The 17,078-nt window shown below is 41.2% G+C and overlaps 2 protein-coding genes across 3 annotated transcripts; both read right to left on the reverse strand.

The window, feature by feature from the left end:
* Positions 1–1,117: 1,117 nt before the first annotated feature.
* On the reverse strand, positions 1,118–10,291 carry skap2 (src kinase associated phosphoprotein 2). 2 transcript variants are annotated; one of them, XM_071470358.1, is made up of 12 exons: positions 10,121–10,291; positions 9,608–9,713; positions 9,482–9,507; positions 9,001–9,099; positions 8,118–8,198; positions 7,708–7,791; positions 7,435–7,559; positions 7,019–7,082; positions 6,716–6,838; positions 6,450–6,524; positions 4,864–4,976; positions 1,118–1,540 (listed from the first exon to the last, which is right to left on the reverse strand). In XM_071470358.1, exons 1-12 carry the CDS (start codon positions 10,158–10,160, stop codon positions 1,448–1,450), a joined length of 1,029 nt encoding a protein of 342 aa, XP_071326459.1. In that variant the 5' UTR covers positions 10,161–10,291; the 3' UTR covers positions 1,118–1,447. The 2 variants fall into 2 exon arrangements, with proteins under 2 accessions (XP_071326459.1, XP_071326457.1); XM_071470356.1 differs by having other exon boundaries at positions 9,001–9,102; positions 10,121–10,285.
* Positions 10,292–13,552: 3,261 nt separating this feature from the next.
* Positions 13,553–15,620, reverse strand: hoxa2b (homeobox A2b). Its single transcript, XM_071469453.1, has 2 exons — positions 14,934–15,620; positions 13,553–14,462 (listed from the first exon to the last, which is right to left on the reverse strand). The coding sequence occupies exons 1-2, from the start codon at positions 15,325–15,327 to the stop codon at positions 13,786–13,788; spliced, it is 1,071 nt and encodes a 356-aa protein (XP_071325554.1). The 5' UTR covers positions 15,328–15,620; the 3' UTR covers positions 13,553–13,785.
* Positions 15,621–17,078: the final 1,458 nt, after the last annotated feature.

Below are 17,078 nucleotides of genomic sequence, written 5' to 3' on the forward strand. Positions count from 1 at the left end.
AAGCATTCCCTCTCTATATGCAATGTAGTATATTCAATAACTAATTATGGTAATTCATTACATCTCCAATTAGCAGAAAAGCTTTATCGCTGCACTATACCATAAAGAGCAGGATTTATGTTGGCTTTGAATGTCACCCAGAGGACAGAGGACTAGCTCATCACTCAAGAGGAACAAAACAGAGAGACAGGAGCAAGGAAAAAATACAGGGAACAGGGAGAGAAAGATACAGTGAGTTATTGGTTAATGAACGCATTTTCCTCCCCATTTTCTCGCAACCTTGAGGAAACCTTGACAAGGCCTCTTTTGTCTGCAGGAAACCAAAAAGGAGTGTATTAGTCTGATAGAAAAAAAAATGTTGTATAACTTCAGCGAGGGCACTGTAAAAAGATATGTACAATATGTATGGAACCTCAGAGGGATATACCCAGCTAACACTACCTCGCCTGCTGTCAAACAGCCCCACAGAGGGTGATTAGCATCCCTGCTATCTGTGTGGGTGGCTGTCTTATTAGTGCACCTCAGCCATTTCACTCAGGCACAGCACAGCCAACCATCTGCCACACTGAGATCCTCTGCCCAGCAAAGTCTCTCAGGTGCCATAAAAAAACAGTGTCCCTTTGAAGCTCGGAACAAAAGTGCTGACCAGATAAATAAACGCATTTTTAAAAATAGATAAATAATTTATTACTTATCCAGGAGGTTGTGTACATGTAGTTAGTGTGCACACAGGATTTGATATTGCCAGTGGCCTGATGTTTATTGCACATTAAACATAGCAAATAATGTGATTCAGTAGGCTGTGATATTACTGAAAAATGCCCTTATTTCTTGTGTCTAGCTTCTTTCCCCAAGAAAATACTCTGACAAACCTCCATCACACTGGTTTTTAATTTAATTTCTGCTATTAACCTTTCTTCTTGTCTCATGGTAACTGTCATTGTTAATTCAGTCTGAAAAAGTGAAAATTTGTGCTTCAAGGTCGAAAAAAATGGCATGGCGTATTTCTGTCTTAAGCATCTCTGTTACGCAGGTAATCTATGACCTTTCAAGAGACTCTGTTGCCACCTTGTGGCTTCAGTGGCAGCGTAACAATAAAATGCACTGATACTATAGATATGTTTGAATCTTTATTTATCTCGCCATTTGCAAATACCAAATTTGCCAAAAGCAGAAATGCATGAAATGCTGCTGTGTATCTTGTATAGAAAATAAATACAAACAAGCACTGCAAAGTAGAAAAATACTCTTAAACATGTGATATGAAAATCTTTTTATCCAATCATCAGTCCCTTACAGTTGATAAGAGAGGAAATGTTCCTGGAAAATGAGACAATGTACTAGTTAAAATACAGTGGATTTATTCCATTTGCATATTATAATCTTTTAGTATTGAACTCAGCAAACTGAAAAAAGGGAACAAAAATATAACTTAGATGGGGCATATTTATAAAGCATAAAGTTCCATCAGGTAGTCTTTGGGGACGATTCCTATGTTTCCATTCTTCTCTCCAACCCACCAGCCAAAGCTCTGGTACTCCTGGATACAGGACAAAGTGGAGACATTAAGAGTATGATGAGTGGTTCAGAAAAAACAGATTCACTTATCTCTTTTAATTCATGTAGTGCATTAAGAGATCATTGGCCAGTTATCATACAACAAAGGGAGTCTTAAAATGTTACCATTAGAGCTTCGACAATTAATCCACCAACAGTTGTTCAGAGTGAGGATTTTCTGCTTTTTCATTGTTTGACCAGTGGGAAAATCTTAACAGTTTTCCTTTCACTCCCACATCCATAACATATCACAACATCCCACCAACAACTTTACATTTCCTGTTTCCTGTCCTACTTCTCTACCCGGGGTTGGATTTGAGATTGAGCACACTCTTCTCCACTCCACACAAAAACCTCAGTGTGCACAGAGTGCATCACACATAAATCTGTCAGAGCATGACAAGTAATAGCCCCAAATGGCTGTCAGCATGCTGAGATGTGAGGAGGACACTGTGAGGATAGATCTGAGACAAGAGGGGAATATCCCTCTCTCTCTCTCTTTGGCCAAGAGCCTGACCTCACATCAAAGTTTTACCGGGACATGAATCAACGCTGGAGATCACGTTCTGACAAGGCCGAAGGAAGAGGAACCTGCACAATGTTTCAAATCCAAGGCAGAACTCAGGGACAAGGAGGGACCACATATGTGTCCAGTTATTCCCAGGAGAGAGTAATGGATGCAAGTGATCATATGGTAGTATTAGACACAGGAAGATTACGATGACAATATTAATGGCTACCACTGACAGTTATGTGGTGATGGGTCATTCGTCATGTCAGATAAAAAGTGCTTGACTTGCTGTCCATGTCACACAGTAATATGAAGATATGAATACAGTATAAAGTAACTTGTACATCTAAATTATTCACAACAATTTAAACATCGCAGGAAACAACAGAAAATGTCATACGCACTTTATTAATATGTTACATGATGAAAATGTCACCTCAGCACAAGCCCCTGCGGGATAATATAGCAGACTGACATGAGGTGTGTGTAAGAGAGTGTGAGACTGAGTGTGTGTGTGTGTGTGTGTGTGTGTGTGTGTGTATACATCATGACTTCCTGCAGCTAGTCTTTGAAAAACAGCAACACCTCATTGTGTAGTTCTGGCTGACAAAGAAGTCATGCTTGAGAGAGTGCGGGACACAACATGAGAACACATACACAGAGCTGTTGAAGACTAATGACACCACACACTGTGACAACACACACAGTAACACAAACACCCTAAACTGGATGATACCACTGTCCTGTATTTTTATTGCTTCTAGTAAATGAAAGGCATTTAAAGTGTGGATTTACAAGCACAAACTGTACAAGAAGTGATAACTTGGAAAGGTCTGCAGACACAACAGCAACAGTAGCAGCAGCAGCAGCAGCTGATAAAATGTAAACAGGGTTTACATTTTATCAATCCATCTAGCCACTTGCGTTAAATTTCTCAATTGGTTTTATGTGCAGTGACTTGCACCAGGGTGGGGGGTAGGGGGCTGCTGCTGCTGCATATCCGGACAACACACTCACCCTCAGTCCCAGTCAGACCCTATAATCAACACCCAGGTCCTGACTGGGGGGTCTCGCAGCTGTAGCACTACAACTATTTCTGAGCTGTGGAATGGGGGAGGGAAGAGGGAGAAAGGAGAATGAGGGAGGTGGGAACGGTGGAGGGGAGGGGGAGTTGGCTGTCCACTTTAGCTGCAGCTGGCTGCTGCAGTCCAGACAGGTTTTATGGTCATTGCCCTCGCAGCAGGCCACAACCCCCAACACCAAGGTTTCAGCTAATGGCACTCCCAGTCTGAGTGAAAGGGCAACTTGATTCTTGGTCCTTTTCCACACACGAAGGAGGAGTAATAAACAGGCATTTGGCCAGTGAGCATTGATAGGTCTGTCTGCTTTGTGCATTTGTTTCTTTCCATTAGTGCTGAATCTATTAATCAATTAGTTAATCAACCACAAATGAACAATTTTGGTAATCCATTATTTGCTTAAGTCATTTATCAAGCAAAAATGCTTGTTTCTGCCTCTAAAATGTGAAAATTAGATTGAACTTTGTACTGTTTGTCATACAAAGAAAAAGATGTCACCTCAGGCTCTGAAAAATTTTGATGGATATTTTCCACTATTTCCTGACATTTTACAGACTAAGCATGTTATCAGTTAACTCGTAGTAAAATAAGTAGAAAGAAATTAATAATGAAAATGCAGCCTTGCAGCCTTCTTCATATGCTCTACTGATAAAGAAATCAAACAATTACTTACAATTGTAATTTAGGTTTTAACAAATGAATGATAAATAAATAAATAATGACTGGAGCTCAGTCACGAAATGTTTTTAAGTCCTTATGCCACTAGATGGCAGACTTGAATTTGAAAAAGCCCTGGCCAGTTGACAACAGTATACCTCAGTTGCCTACATGCTCCATAGAAACCAAACCAGACAGGAAATATGGCCAGTCTAGATGGTGTACATTTCACACTTTAAAAAAAACAAAAAAAAAAACAAAACACAAACCACAGGGTTGACATGCATCTGTGAAAGTGTATAATTCCTTGACTTATTTGCTGTGCAATTTTCAAAAACAAGCTTGTTAAATGTATCACAACAAAATCCAATTTGGTGTTCATATGAACCAGTTAAGCACAAAGGGCCTCCTGTTTGGTTGCATAATAAAGGTAAAGAGCCCCCCTCAGTTCTCCACGCCTGGCACCCACACCTAGTCGACAAGCCTCGGAAATTGTGCGTCCACTACACGTCTTCACCTGCTCTGAATAGAGTGTCGGACTGAGCCTGGGTTTCCTGAGAACACACATTCCTATTTGGCGAGGTGAGAGAGATGTCTGAGAGGTGTGTGGGCTGAGGGCTGCCCACCGCCTGGCAAGGCAGCAGTGGCAGTGTGCTGAAACAGTCCAGATGGAAGTGATGGAATGGTGCTGTGTGCCAGCTAAGCCCAGCCTCCGCCAGCAACACTAAAACAGTTTCCGTTGTGACACAACTAATCCCCATCTCAGTGCCAGAGAGAGAACTTAGCCCAGTCTGCCTCTTACCATCAGCCGTCCACCTCCAGGCGGTGGGCCAGGCACTGCCAGTAAAGAATGTGAACAGTCAGTTACTCTGAGAGCCTAGAAATAACTCACTTTAGGTGGTCTGAGACCTGCACAACCACTCTGAACAAACCTGATCTCAAACTTTTGCATTAGAGTTGGGTTTGAGCTAATCCTGGCTTTATCAAGCATCAAGGAAACGCTCATCTGGGGACAGATCAATGTTTTACCTCTGACAGGAAGGACTCCCTTAATCATACCTTGCTCAGGATGTAGATGGCATCTCCACGTTTGAAGGACAGCTCATCTGGGTGGTCCCCTGCACAGTCCCATAAGCCCTGGTAGTAGTTCTGGTAGTCTGTGGTCTTGTCAACTGGATGGAAAAATGGGCGATTGGGTGATAACAGATAAGATACTTCATTATCTACTGAAAGTAATTGTTTTATGTCTACAGGTCTGACACAGCAGCGATTGTTAGTGTGGAGCAGAACCAACAGGAGGCAGTGGAGAGCCTAAAGCAGAATTTGGAGGCAACATGCAAAGTCAAGACAGTAGATGCGTCACAGATTCATACCACATAGTAATTTTAAACAGCTTTTGAGTATGTGGCACATTCATACTGAAAGAAAAAACCAAAAAAAAAAAAACTATGTGTACTTAAATCTGATAGAAGGCATACTAAGTAAGTTTGATTTTTGCTATTCTCTCACAATGCAATGCACAACGGATATAGAAAACTGAAATGAATTATAAGTGAGACACTTTCAGAAGAAAGTGCAAAACAACAAATAAGTAGTAAATCTTAGAAAAAATGTGATCTCTATTTCTTACATTCAATGTCACATGTATTCTATCATTTCATGGTAGCATAAAAGGGTTAAGTATCTTGAATTTTTGTATACTAACTGCTATAACAGTATACTATAACAATTAGCATGTATATATACTGTATAGAGTATGTATCAAGGACCACATAAGAGAAACAAACAAACAAAAAAATAAATTAATCTGCAACTATTTTGATGGTAGATGAATCATCCAAGTGATGTTTTAAGTAAAAACTCCAAACATTCTCTGGTTTGGGTTATTACATCATGAGGATGTGTTTATTTTCTCTGTTTTATATCACTGTAAACCGAATCTTGTTGGGATTTTGGACTGCTGGTCAGACAAAACGAGACATCGAAGGACATCACCTTGGACTCTGGGAAACTGCAATTGACAATTTTCAGAGTTTCCGGACATTTTGTAAACTAAAAGATTAACCAAGAAAATATGCAGGTCCATTGTAAAGCAGCAGTTTGACTGAAAAGCATATGTATACTCTGTTAATGAAAAAAAATCTGTAAATTATAAATAATAATGTATAGTATTCTAGATAGAGTTAGTGTGAAGTATGGAATAACGACAGCCAGTTTCTTGGCAGTTAGTGTTTCCACCACTCAGTACAGCTGTTCATCTCCTGTCTGGTGGTGATCCTCAGTGAAATAGTTTGTAAATGTTTTACTTAGATACAGTAGATAAAAATAAATGTTCTTAAGGCAAAGTATTTTTTGCACTGTTACACATCACTTATTGTAAAAGGAAGTTGTCTAACTGGGCTGAAAGTTATTTCCAGCATTGTGTTAACTTTCAGTTGCACATGTTCACTGGAACTTCCCCTGCTAAACTTACTTCTATTTAACATTGGCAGAAGGTTTAGTTTGCTCACAGCCACAAACAAAAACAAAAAGTGACATTTGGTGATCACAGTCCCATCCTATATTCTGCATGTATAGTGAAAGTTACTACTTTCTAATGGTAAAAACGAAAAATGAAAGCAGAGACAAATTTCAGTGCAGTGTACCTGCAGCAGGAGGAGCAGGTTTGCTCGATGGCTCCACCTTTGGTGGAGGCTTTGCTGGAGTGGGCATGTCATCCTCTGCAGAAACAAGTCAATGTTGTCAGATGAGTGTGTTCTGAATTAGAAGTTATGATTCTCTGTCCGATTAGTGGACTAAGGAACATGGAATGGCAGAAAACAAAACCTTTGAATTTCAACAAAATCACGCAAATTGGTCAGGAGCTGTATGACAAAAGAGACTGTCACTGTGATAAAATGCATGGTCGAACCTGGAAGCTCTTCATAGATGTCTTCATCAATCGGCTCAGGCTCATCTGTATTAACTATAGGTCCAACATCATCGTACATTTCCTGGTCCTCATCCTCTTCCTCTGGGATGATGCCTGTCATATCTACGAACAATATAATATGTTTGACTTACACACAATAACTGTTGAGTGCATACATATCTGGTGCTAATATTTAGATCATTTTGTTAATTTTTTAATTTACATCCTTGAAGAAATAAATGTTGCTGTTATTGACATTATAAAGAATAATAATATATTCTCTACATTTGAGACAGTTCAAACCTCTCAAAACAAAGTCTATCTGTTTCACCCATTCCTCCGCCTCTTTCACTGATGACGCACAAAACTGTGATGGAAGACGAGAGAAATGAAAACTGCAGTCAGAGCAATATGCAGTTCTACATATATTAATTAACATAAACAAATAATACTGCATTTATGCATAGCAAAATGTTCCGCATGGAAGAGCCTGAATGTTAGAAACACTCATTTAGACTTTTTAAATATGCGTGACAGGTTGAGCTATTGCAAAGGCAGCAGTGTCAAATGAATGAATAGGTTTTAAAATAAATAAAGATTTAATGAAGTGCAAGTACACGCATGGCTCGCCAAGTTTTAACACACCTCAAGTCCACCTTTGTTTTTCAATTTCGAAGGTACATTTACACTCATACCATCACCAAGAGACGAGCGTTTACCTGATAGACCCGTTTGTCTGGAGCCGAAATTTCAAAGCAACAGTCTTTCTTTGAGTCTTTCCGTAAGGTGTTGATCATTTTGACAGAGTACCCATCAATACTGAACTCGCCCTTCTGCTGCTTGTCTGTTCACAGAAAATTAAAACATCATCATTAATGGCTCAGGTACAACAGTGGCACCAAATCACTCCCCCCATTTAAGTTTTCTCAAAGAGTATGTGATTCATAATTAACAGGGACATGAGGGGGAAATGAGAAAAAAAATGGAAGTACCTTTCTCACTGCCATAGTAGTAGAAGGTTTGATGACTTAGAGCACACCATCTCTTCTGCCACTCAGTGCCAAAAAAGCTGTGATCTACGGAGAGAAAACCAACAAATATCTCAGTATCAAAGATCTATGTCTTTTAATAGTTTATTTGAAGGGTAATTAGAGCTGTGTACATTTTCAAAATATGTGAAATTGCTAAAAAGAAATGTGTATAACATATATTTTTATGTATCCTTAACATGTATATAGGGAATGGTTTTGGGTTTTCAAGTGTTATTCTGTCAAATGTGATCTCCCAATTGACGTTTGCATGACAAAATGCATCAGTACATTTTTTGAGATAGACAACCTCTGCTTTTCAATTAAAGCTCCATTTTGCCTAAATATATGCATCCAACTGGCAGAGCACCCACCCTTTCTGCGTTTCTCAAGGTACCCCGCTTTGAAGACAGACGTCAGGTCCTGAGCTGCCACAGGTGGAGACTGCTGAGAACCTGAAAAAGAATTAAGAAAACCCAATGAAGTGAACTCATGTTCCTTCTGAACCTGGTATCATTACTGTTGAGTCCTTTTTAAGTGTTTTTAATATGTCAAAGTGAAAATCACATTTGTTTTTTAAAAACGTTAACCATGACCAGATGGGTTTCTGGGTAACTTTGCTAGCATGTATTCAGTTGATGGATGTTAGAATGACAAGCCCTCCACTGTGCAATGTTTTGCCTCTCACTAGAGGAGATTCCCTTGCAGCATGCAACTTCAGTGCAAGTGTTCAACTGCTGTGTCAAAGTTGCTTTGTGTAAAAGAGCAGCAATAAAACTGGCAGCTGCTTTCAACCCATAAACCCCGGACTCTAATGACCATTTCACAAGGATTTTCCTGATACTCTGTTTTAAAACGTAAATACAAAATCCTAGATAGATTACCATGGTGGAGCACTGAGGATTAAAGCTACTGTATGTTGAGGAATGTTTTTTTCTCAAACTACAGCCATGGCAGTAATTTTTCAGTCCCCAGACTCTGGCTGAGAGCAATAAAGCATGCTCTAGCTGTCAGAAGGGTGGGGTGAAAAGAGGTGGTGGGAGTAGGAGTAGAGCCTCCAAATTACTTCCCAAGTATGTTGCCAAGTTACAGTTGGAATGTCTCCTTCATTGTGCCACTCAAAGTCACTTTCTCCAAGGAGCAGATGTAAAGATTTGTGTACTTTAATGCCAAGATGCAATTTTCAATATTTTAATCCGCAGGCTGTTTGCAGTTAGCAAGTCAGCTTTGGACATTTGCTGAGTGCTTGTGGCTTACCTTCGCAAGTGTCCTCATCCTTGTCTGTGCGTTCTGAGTGCAGCGACCCTCCGTCGTTGTTGCTGTCAACTTCCTCCTCTTCCTCTGAGTCATCTCCACCTACTGAAGTAAATACAAGGAGCTGTGTAGCAATGGTACATGTTATGGTGTAACATAGTGGTTCTCAACCAGTTTTGGATGTCAATGAGGTCTGAGCAGTTCATTTGAGGGGAAAGATTTCCATTTTCACAAGTTTTAAAACAGCTAAAATATTATACATTTTATATATATATACACATTATTTGTCAGGAGAAAAAGTAAATATTTAAGTCTTTAACTCAGAAAAGTAAACGTAACTGGATTTTTCTTATTGTTGAGAATGGTGAGCATCTTGTGACACTTTAGATTCATGTGTTGACCTCTTGTGTGGCCCCAGAGCCCCAGGTTGGAAACCACTAGTGTGGTTCAGGATTATTAAACAAAGAGTAAGAGTAAGACTCACTTTTGTCCTTAAAATCATGTGGAAATCTGTTGAAGAGACAGTAAGAGGATGTTAACACTCAAAAAAAAATTGTAACCATATTCAAAAAGAAAGAAATAAATTGATGTACAATGCAAACAGACATACCCCAGTTTGACCTCTTTGATCCGTTTGATGAAGGCTTCCCTCTTCTCTTTTGCCTTCTTGCTTAAATTTTCTCCTTTTAATCCATCGTTGAGGAAATGTTCTAGGTCTGAAAACCAAAACCAAACACCAGGTAAATCATTCACACAAACTCATATTGCTTAGTGATGATGATGTGTTCGCCTACTTGATAGTCAAATGGCCCAGTCCTGCTGGGGATCAGCTGGCATTCAAAAGCACAACAATGCACACAAGCAGCAGTTTGAGCAGTTCATAGCTGTGGCTAAAATTGCCCAGCGTTTGACTTTTATCAACAACAGCAAGCAGCGTTTTTGACTGAGCGAGCAGCAAAGTGCATCTGACAGAAACCCAGTCATCCATATTGAGCCTGTGCTTCCTCTTTTTACACAACGGTCTTTTTAAAAAAAAAAAAAAAAAAAAATGACTCAGTGAAACAAGCTTTTAAAAAGAACACGGAAACAGCCCAAAGTGTACAAATAAACAACAGCAAATTACCTGAAATAAGCGTCGCTAACTCCTCAGGAATCGCACGCATTGTGATGAGAGTTTGTTTCTGGCAGCGATGGACCGTCCGGCGGCAAGGAGAGCTTCACGACACGGAAGCAGAGTGGGCTCAGACACACGGAAGTTAATCTGCCAATTATTTATCACTGACCAGTCAGTTCCGCTGTAGGACTGGTGTTTATTTCCTCTGTGAGCTTGTGTGTGTGTGTGTGTGTGTGTGTGTGTGTGTGTTTCTGACTGCTGCTGATGACAGGGGGCTGATGCTTTAATGGAGCAACGGGTCTTTACAGACTAATAAAGTCAGAGTATAATGTGATGATCATATTTTCTGATTGATTGCAGATCATATTTCTCTGGCCAGTCTGCTTGCTGTCACTGACTCATTGCAAGTGTTGTTGTTTTTTTTTTTTTTGTTTGTATTGTATTTTTTTTTTTTTTTTTACAAGGATGCAAGCACTTTGCACTTTGAGTTTATGTCAACACTGTAAATCTAAACAGGGATTGTTAATAGATAAAAAGGCAATTATATAAAACTGTTGTGGAGGTTTCTTTGCCAGGTCTCTTAGTCTTGGGGAAACTGTCATGACGCTTCCAAGAGTCTGTGCTACTTCTGCCGCACTTGTTTATTCCTAAATCACATTTGAAATACTGGCATTATGATTAGCATCTCATTTGTGAGACTATTCTTATCAGTTCCTGTTGTGTAATCATTGGCAAGCACAATTTTCCATCTAATGTGATGCAACCAATGCACCAATGCTGGCAAGAGTAAAAAAAAAGGAAAGGAAAAAGGAAAAAAGTCACTTCTTACAAATCCCTTGCTGTATTCAAGGAGAGCAGCCTGTTGTCATATTGTTTATAAAGGTGTCAGTCATTCATTAGTCATCTTTTGACAGGCAGTATCACCCAATCCTGCTTAAACGGCTGAGCCTTTGAACTCTATAGCCTGTTGTTGGGGAGAAATGAGACAAGAGATGTCAGAGCAGCTCTGGAGGGGCTGTGTGAGGAGCCTCGGCTTTTACTGTAGCTGCAGGTGGCGGCCTGTGTTTGTCAGAGCTGCCAGACGCACAGACTTCATTCATTTCTGTTTCAGTCCAGCAGCTTTGGGAAGCAACTGTCAGCCACACAGTAGCTATGCTGGAGGAAAAGACAAGTTTTTGATGACTGCGATCCAAATATGACAAAGTATAAAGAGTATGATGCAAAAATGCATTTAACTTTTGCCGTGCATCTTTGGTGTTTAAATGTTATGGATTTGCATTCAGAATCATACCGAGAGAAGGAGCACCAGCTATTAAAAAGCTTGAGGTTGTTGCCGTGTGATATACAGTCTTGTTCCTCAGGTCTTCATCTTCTTCATGCAGTTAAACCTCAGATCATATCCTACTTTTCCAGGGTTGTTTGTACATACATGTGACATTTTGTGATATCGCTATTCAGAGTCGATACATTCTTTATGAGCCACAAACCCTCTGTGGTCATTCAAAACCTGACCCCCTCCTGACCTGGTAGTAGTTCCTCCCAGTTTGGAGAGGAGAGGAGGGCCAGCTTGACCTTTGACCTGTGTGTGTGTGTGTGTGTGTGTGTGTGTGTGTGTGTGTGTGTGGAGGGAGGGAGGGAGGGATCTACTAGCACAGTGTTGTATCTGGTTTCTCATAAAGCTTCATCTACTGGATAAAAGACATCTCACAAACTCCTCCCTTTGAATCGTTGCTTCCCCTTTAATCACACTCATTACAGGTTTGTGATCTGCTCACTGCTGCATTGCTCAGACCCAGAAGAGTCACTCATATGTTCAGTCAAACGCTATTCACAAAATGCATGATTTAATTCACAATGCAGATGAGATATGAGGAACCTGAGTGTATACATTTAGATGCAACAGGTGTCTGCTTTATTTTTTTATTTTTTTTATTTTTTTTGCTGGGAGAGTCTGTGAACAGTAGCCAGACTTAAGCAAGTTTTTAAAAATAATAAACATAGGAGGAGATGTGTTTGTATTTAGTTTAGCCTGCAAATGCAGGTCATGGTGACACGGTGGTCTCAGTGTTTAAGAAATGTATCGCTCAGTGGCTGCAGCACCAAACCAAATCTGACTGCTTCTGTGCCTCCCGGGTTTTCCGCAATTAGCTTACTCAATCCTTGTTTTTAAATTTTGCACAGTTGGACATCACTTAAAACCACATCTCAGTAGGAATGGCAGTTCAACACCTCACCTCACCTTTTAATTATTGCGACGAGGCTCCGAGCCCAAGCGCACAGTCCTGAGAGCAGCAGGGTGAGCAGAGAAATACAGAGCCAATAAATGAGTCCTCTCGCCTGCAGACTCTGGGCAGAACAATCGATCAGTCTGATTGTGATGCTTGTGAGTCCCAGAACAATGTGTGGCTTTAGCTTTTCGTCAGGTATTTTCTCTAAACATTTAATAATAGTATCATAATAATAAAACACTGAAACCACCGGCGTTGCATTGTGGCTGACGCTTCTCTCTGTGCGCCATGGAGCCGAGGTTCAACTGGTCGGTGAAGAATTCCTCTAGCAATGATGGGGATGGAGAACAGGTCGAAATCCGTTTGGTCCAGATTTGCACATATTTACTTTCATTAACATTTAATTTAGCCAACACTAAATGAGAAGAACACATAGACTATATTTGGCTATTCAACTGGAATCTGTCCGCGGTTTCTCTTTGCTGCCAGACAAAACCCAGTTAGATTACAATTTGTGCAAAATGTTCTGCTGCTTTGAATTAACTCTAAATAATTTTAAATAATAATTATTGAAAAAGAAAAAAAAAAAAGTTTCGAAGACCACAATGGTGCAAGGCGCGATTCTTAATTCAAAGAGATTGTATTACATTGCGGATCAGGCCATAAACAAGCACCCTCAGTGCTGTGAGTTTTATAGGCAATAAAATTTAATTTGAGAGCCAAGAAAAGTCATAGCTTTTGGCCTGAGACTCCTAACAGTGAGTTCTCACTGCTAATTTTCCTTTTTCTTTCTTTTACCATGCAGAGGCGATGGATCTCCTAATTTTATTTTTTTTCCTCTCCGAATGAACCACAACAGGAACTATACTACAACCACGATCACGTTGAAAAAAAAAAGAATCATTAATCACTTTAAAAAATTATATATATATATATATATATATATATATATATATATATATATAAATTATATATGTGAATGTATGTGTGTGTGTGTGTGTGTGTGTGTGTGTGTGTGTGTGTGTGTGTGTGGAATGCAAATGTGAACAATATGATTAACATGCCTTGCGTTTTATTTGCATTTTGTAGAGCTGTGTTAGGGTGAGAACACGAAAATACCTCAACAGTGTTATTATTTTTTTATGCAGGATATAGACCTAACGTCATTGGATAATCTCAACAAGCTTGTGAAATAAGACAATGGTGCATCTGATTCCAATCAATGCAAAGTTTTATTTCAAGGAAAATATTCTCCTCAGTTTTAGTTGAAATCCATATAAAAATAAATGTAAAATGTCCTCCATCAGCCTCATGGGATAAACAGTCCACGCAGGCAAAACAGTAAGCTTTGTTGTTTTTGCTTTTACTTACCTTATTTGTGAGAATAAAACTGAGTGGCTACACTGACTGAACGCAAGTGTCTGAATGAAAATAAAAACAAATATTTCAGTAACTCAAGTTCTGCAGGTCGATCGTTGTGAGCGTTTCAGAGAAAAGGTCAAACGTCTCGGATGATAAAGGCAGGGGACTTTGCGTTGAATCTGACAAACTTGGTGAGAAAGAGGAGGAGGATGAGAAAACTTGGAAATCCTGCAAAGAGACGTCCAGGCCCGGGGAACTATCATTGTCCGGGCCTATTGTTGACACGCAGATAGGAACAGTGGGTGCCGGGTTTGGAAAATGTTTCGGATTTTTCTCATTGCTGTTCAAAGGCGTAACAGTCTCCCCATTGTTCCCATTCTGACAGTGTTGTGAAGTCAAGGTATTCTGGTGGAAATACCTCTCCCTCTCCAGGAGCGTCCCGGCTGCGTCGCCGTCCGCCGCCTGCTCGAACTCGTCCTCCGGCCCGTCGTCCAGACACGCGTATTTCCCGTCACTGTCCCGGTTCTCCTTGCAGTGGGTCTGCCTCTTGTGTTTCATCCTCCTGTTCTGAAACCACACTTTCACCTGCTTCTCGGTTAAATCCAGCAGAGCGGCTATTTCCACTCGCCTCGGTCTGCACAGGTATTTGTTAAAATGAAACTCCTTCTCCAGCTCCAGAAGTTGGGTGTTGGTGTAGGCAGTCCTCAGCCTCCTGGATGCTCCTCCACCGCCAACACCACTCTCTGGTATCTCTGGTGAACCTTAAAAAAATAAAAAATAAACCAAAGATTATCATATATTCTTTTTATCACATGATAGCTGGTGATCAAAAAAAAAAAATAAAACAGCAACACAGTTGGAAAACATGCTATATGGAGGGAAACTTGTGGCAAGTAAGCACCAGGACTGAGAAGATTTATAGGCCCCAGGCAGAATATGATGGGTCTGCGTGGACAGGACAGGACGGAGGGTGAAGATTAATGAACATGCCAGCTGCCGGCCCGTGTAAGAATAATCTATCACTCTCCATTACTGTCAGACATTAACACTCTTACACTGCATCACAAGTCAGTGCGTTACTTGATGAGATTAAGCATGCTTAAATCAAAATCCTCTACTGGCTTAAAGGGACGCCCACGTCGCACAAGGCCCGGGATGCAGCTCCTTGTAGAGGGGTATCCTCAGACAATGAGGAGCCTTTTGCATGGAGGTTATTAATCATCATGTCTTGCCTTGGGGGGAGAAGTAGAGCGGTGAGGAGTCAGTCGTTGTCGCAGAAGCAGAGGAAGCAGCAGCAGCAGCAGCAGCAGCAGCAGTCTGGCTCCTCTTGATGCTTTTCTTCTCCTTCATCCACGGGTACTCCGGGGGTAGGGATGCGGTCTGAAGCGGGCTGCAGCCGCTCAGAGCCTGCTTCGAGCGGCTGTGCCGTGGGTGGATGCCCGGGCTCAGGCCGGGGATGGTCTGCTCAAAAGGAGGAGGAATCAGTGTCGACTGTGAAAGCGCCGAGCTCTTGATTGATGAACTTTGAAATGCATCACCGACAGGGTTAGTGAGAGATGTCAGGCACTCAGCGAGCGACGGCTGGCTGTTGATAAAACCACTTTCTCGCCCAAATTCGTAATTCATCTCCTCCTTCTTGTCCCGAGAACCCGCTGATGTCAGAGGGGACAGAAATTATAATGAAAAAAAAAAATAATGAGCAGTTTATTTTCACAAACCACTAAACTAGATATAGTCGTATGGAGACCTCTGTGCCATAAACTATTGCTTTCATGAGGACATGGTTGGAATTAGACCGTGCTGCTTGTCACATGATTGCATCTGCCCAATGACAATTTGGGGTTTTTATCAAAAGAAGCCACTGTCCCCTGTGATTGATCGAAAAACTCAGAGGGGTAACGCCTCATTCCGTGGGTAGGGGTTGCTTTATTTACACATTTTTTTTTTAGGTCAGTTTTTTTCACCGCTACAAAACCCTTACCCCCCCCCCCCAGCCCCCCCTCCCCACCCCCACCCCCAGGAAATGCACCGAGCAGTCATGCCTTCTTTTGCGCGTCCGCACAGTCAGCCGTGCGGGTTCACGCGTTTGAGTTGTGGCTGGTGTGTGTGTGTGTGTGTGTGTGTGTGTGTGTGTGTGTGTGTGTGTGTGTGTGTGTGTGTGTGTGCGAGAGAGTCCTGTGTGCATTTGTATCCAGCATGGCACTCCACAAATCATTTCACCAGTCACATTTGTGTCTCATAAAGTCCCGACGCCCGCAGTCGTTATCAGCGCCGAGGCGTTAATCTGGAGACTTTCTTCAAGGTTCGCTTTGCCCGGAGAGGAAAGCTGCACCACACGTCCGACAAACATGGCCACCCCTCCCCCAACACACACACACACACACACACACACACACACACACCACACACATACACCAGAGAGAGAGAGACAGAGAGAGAGAGAGAGAGAGAGAGAGAGAGAGAGAGAGAGAGAGAGAGAGAGAGAGAGATTATTTTGATTTCAATTTTGCCTTCATCAGATTTGGTCATTTTACCTTTTCCTATCTGATGTTATTGCAGGTAATGTTAGCGTTTAAGTCTGTAGTGTATATTTTAACACATTATAATTTGCTGAAAACACGACACTCTGTGTCCATGGAAGACAGCAGTTGGGTTATTTAAGGGGCGTCTTTCATCATTTTACAGTTTATAGCTCCCTGGCCCACATACCATTTCATTTATTTTATTTCGCCGAGGCTATCGGGATAATATTGACCTAAGCCATCATCCATACACTTCAGCATTATTGGTTACAACATAGCCGAGAGTGGACATGATTTGCCACTGTAGTGTGAAGCAGAGGAAAGGCTGTTTATTGCTCAGGCTCTAAACAAAGAGCCCTGGTTGCCTGTGTGTGATCAATCTTTCTCGCCAAAAGGTCTGACAGCTCCCTGCCCTAAGAACACATTTAAACCATCTAACACTCCCTTAGATCATATATGGCCAGGAAGAGGACAACCACTCTCTAGGTAGGGAGAAGTTTTCAATTTAGAAATGTGGGAGATTTCTTCAGAAGCAGGGATGAGACGCACGGCCATTACGCACTGGGCTTTTCGCGCACTCGCTCGATAATAAACCAGAAATCCAGCAAAAAAAAAACAAAACAAAAAAAACAAAAAAAACCTCACTTTGTCGCCTTTTTTTCGTTTGCAAAAAGGACTATCCTGGCACAGAAAAAAAGAAAGAAGAGAGGAATGGACTTGGTTAGTTGTATAGAAACGAACGGAGCAGCTTTTACATAGGATCAATTGTTTGCTGAGGTGAGTGGGTGTTGGCATTCAGCAGAAATCCCATTCAGGCTCATACCTTTCTCTCTGTCGGATACCCTGTGGACACAG

The sequence above is a fragment of the Trachinotus anak genome, unplaced genomic scaffold (genome assembly GCF_046630095.1).
Source record: "Trachinotus anak isolate AG129_WGS33_773 ecotype Australia unplaced genomic scaffold, CSIRO_AGI_Tana_v1 ptg000032l, whole genome shotgun sequence".
NCBI classification, from domain to species: Eukaryota; Metazoa; Chordata; class Actinopteri; order Carangiformes; family Carangidae; genus Trachinotus; species Trachinotus anak.

Bases quoted from the DNA above. Each gene is read 5' to 3' on its own strand.
- hoxa2b (XM_071469453.1), bottom strand. From the start codon at position 15,327: ATGAATTACGAATTTGGGCGAGAAAGTGGTTTTATCAACAGCCAGCCG. The intron at 14,463-14,933 runs GCAAGACATGAT...TATTTTTTTAAG, and splicing joins GCTCTACTTCTCCCCCCAAG to GTTCACCAGAGATACCAGAG.
- skap2 (XM_071470356.1), bottom strand. From the start codon at position 10,160: ATGCGTGCGATTCCTGAGGAGTTAGCGACGCTTATTTCAG. The intron at 9,103-9,481 runs GTGAGTCTTACT...TATTTACTTCAG, and splicing joins ACATGATTTTAAGGACAAAA to TAGGTGGAGATGACTCAGAG. The intron at 6,525-6,715 runs GTTCGACCATGC...TTGTTTCTGCAG, and splicing joins CATCTATGAAGAGCTTCCAG to AGGATGACATGCCCACTCCA.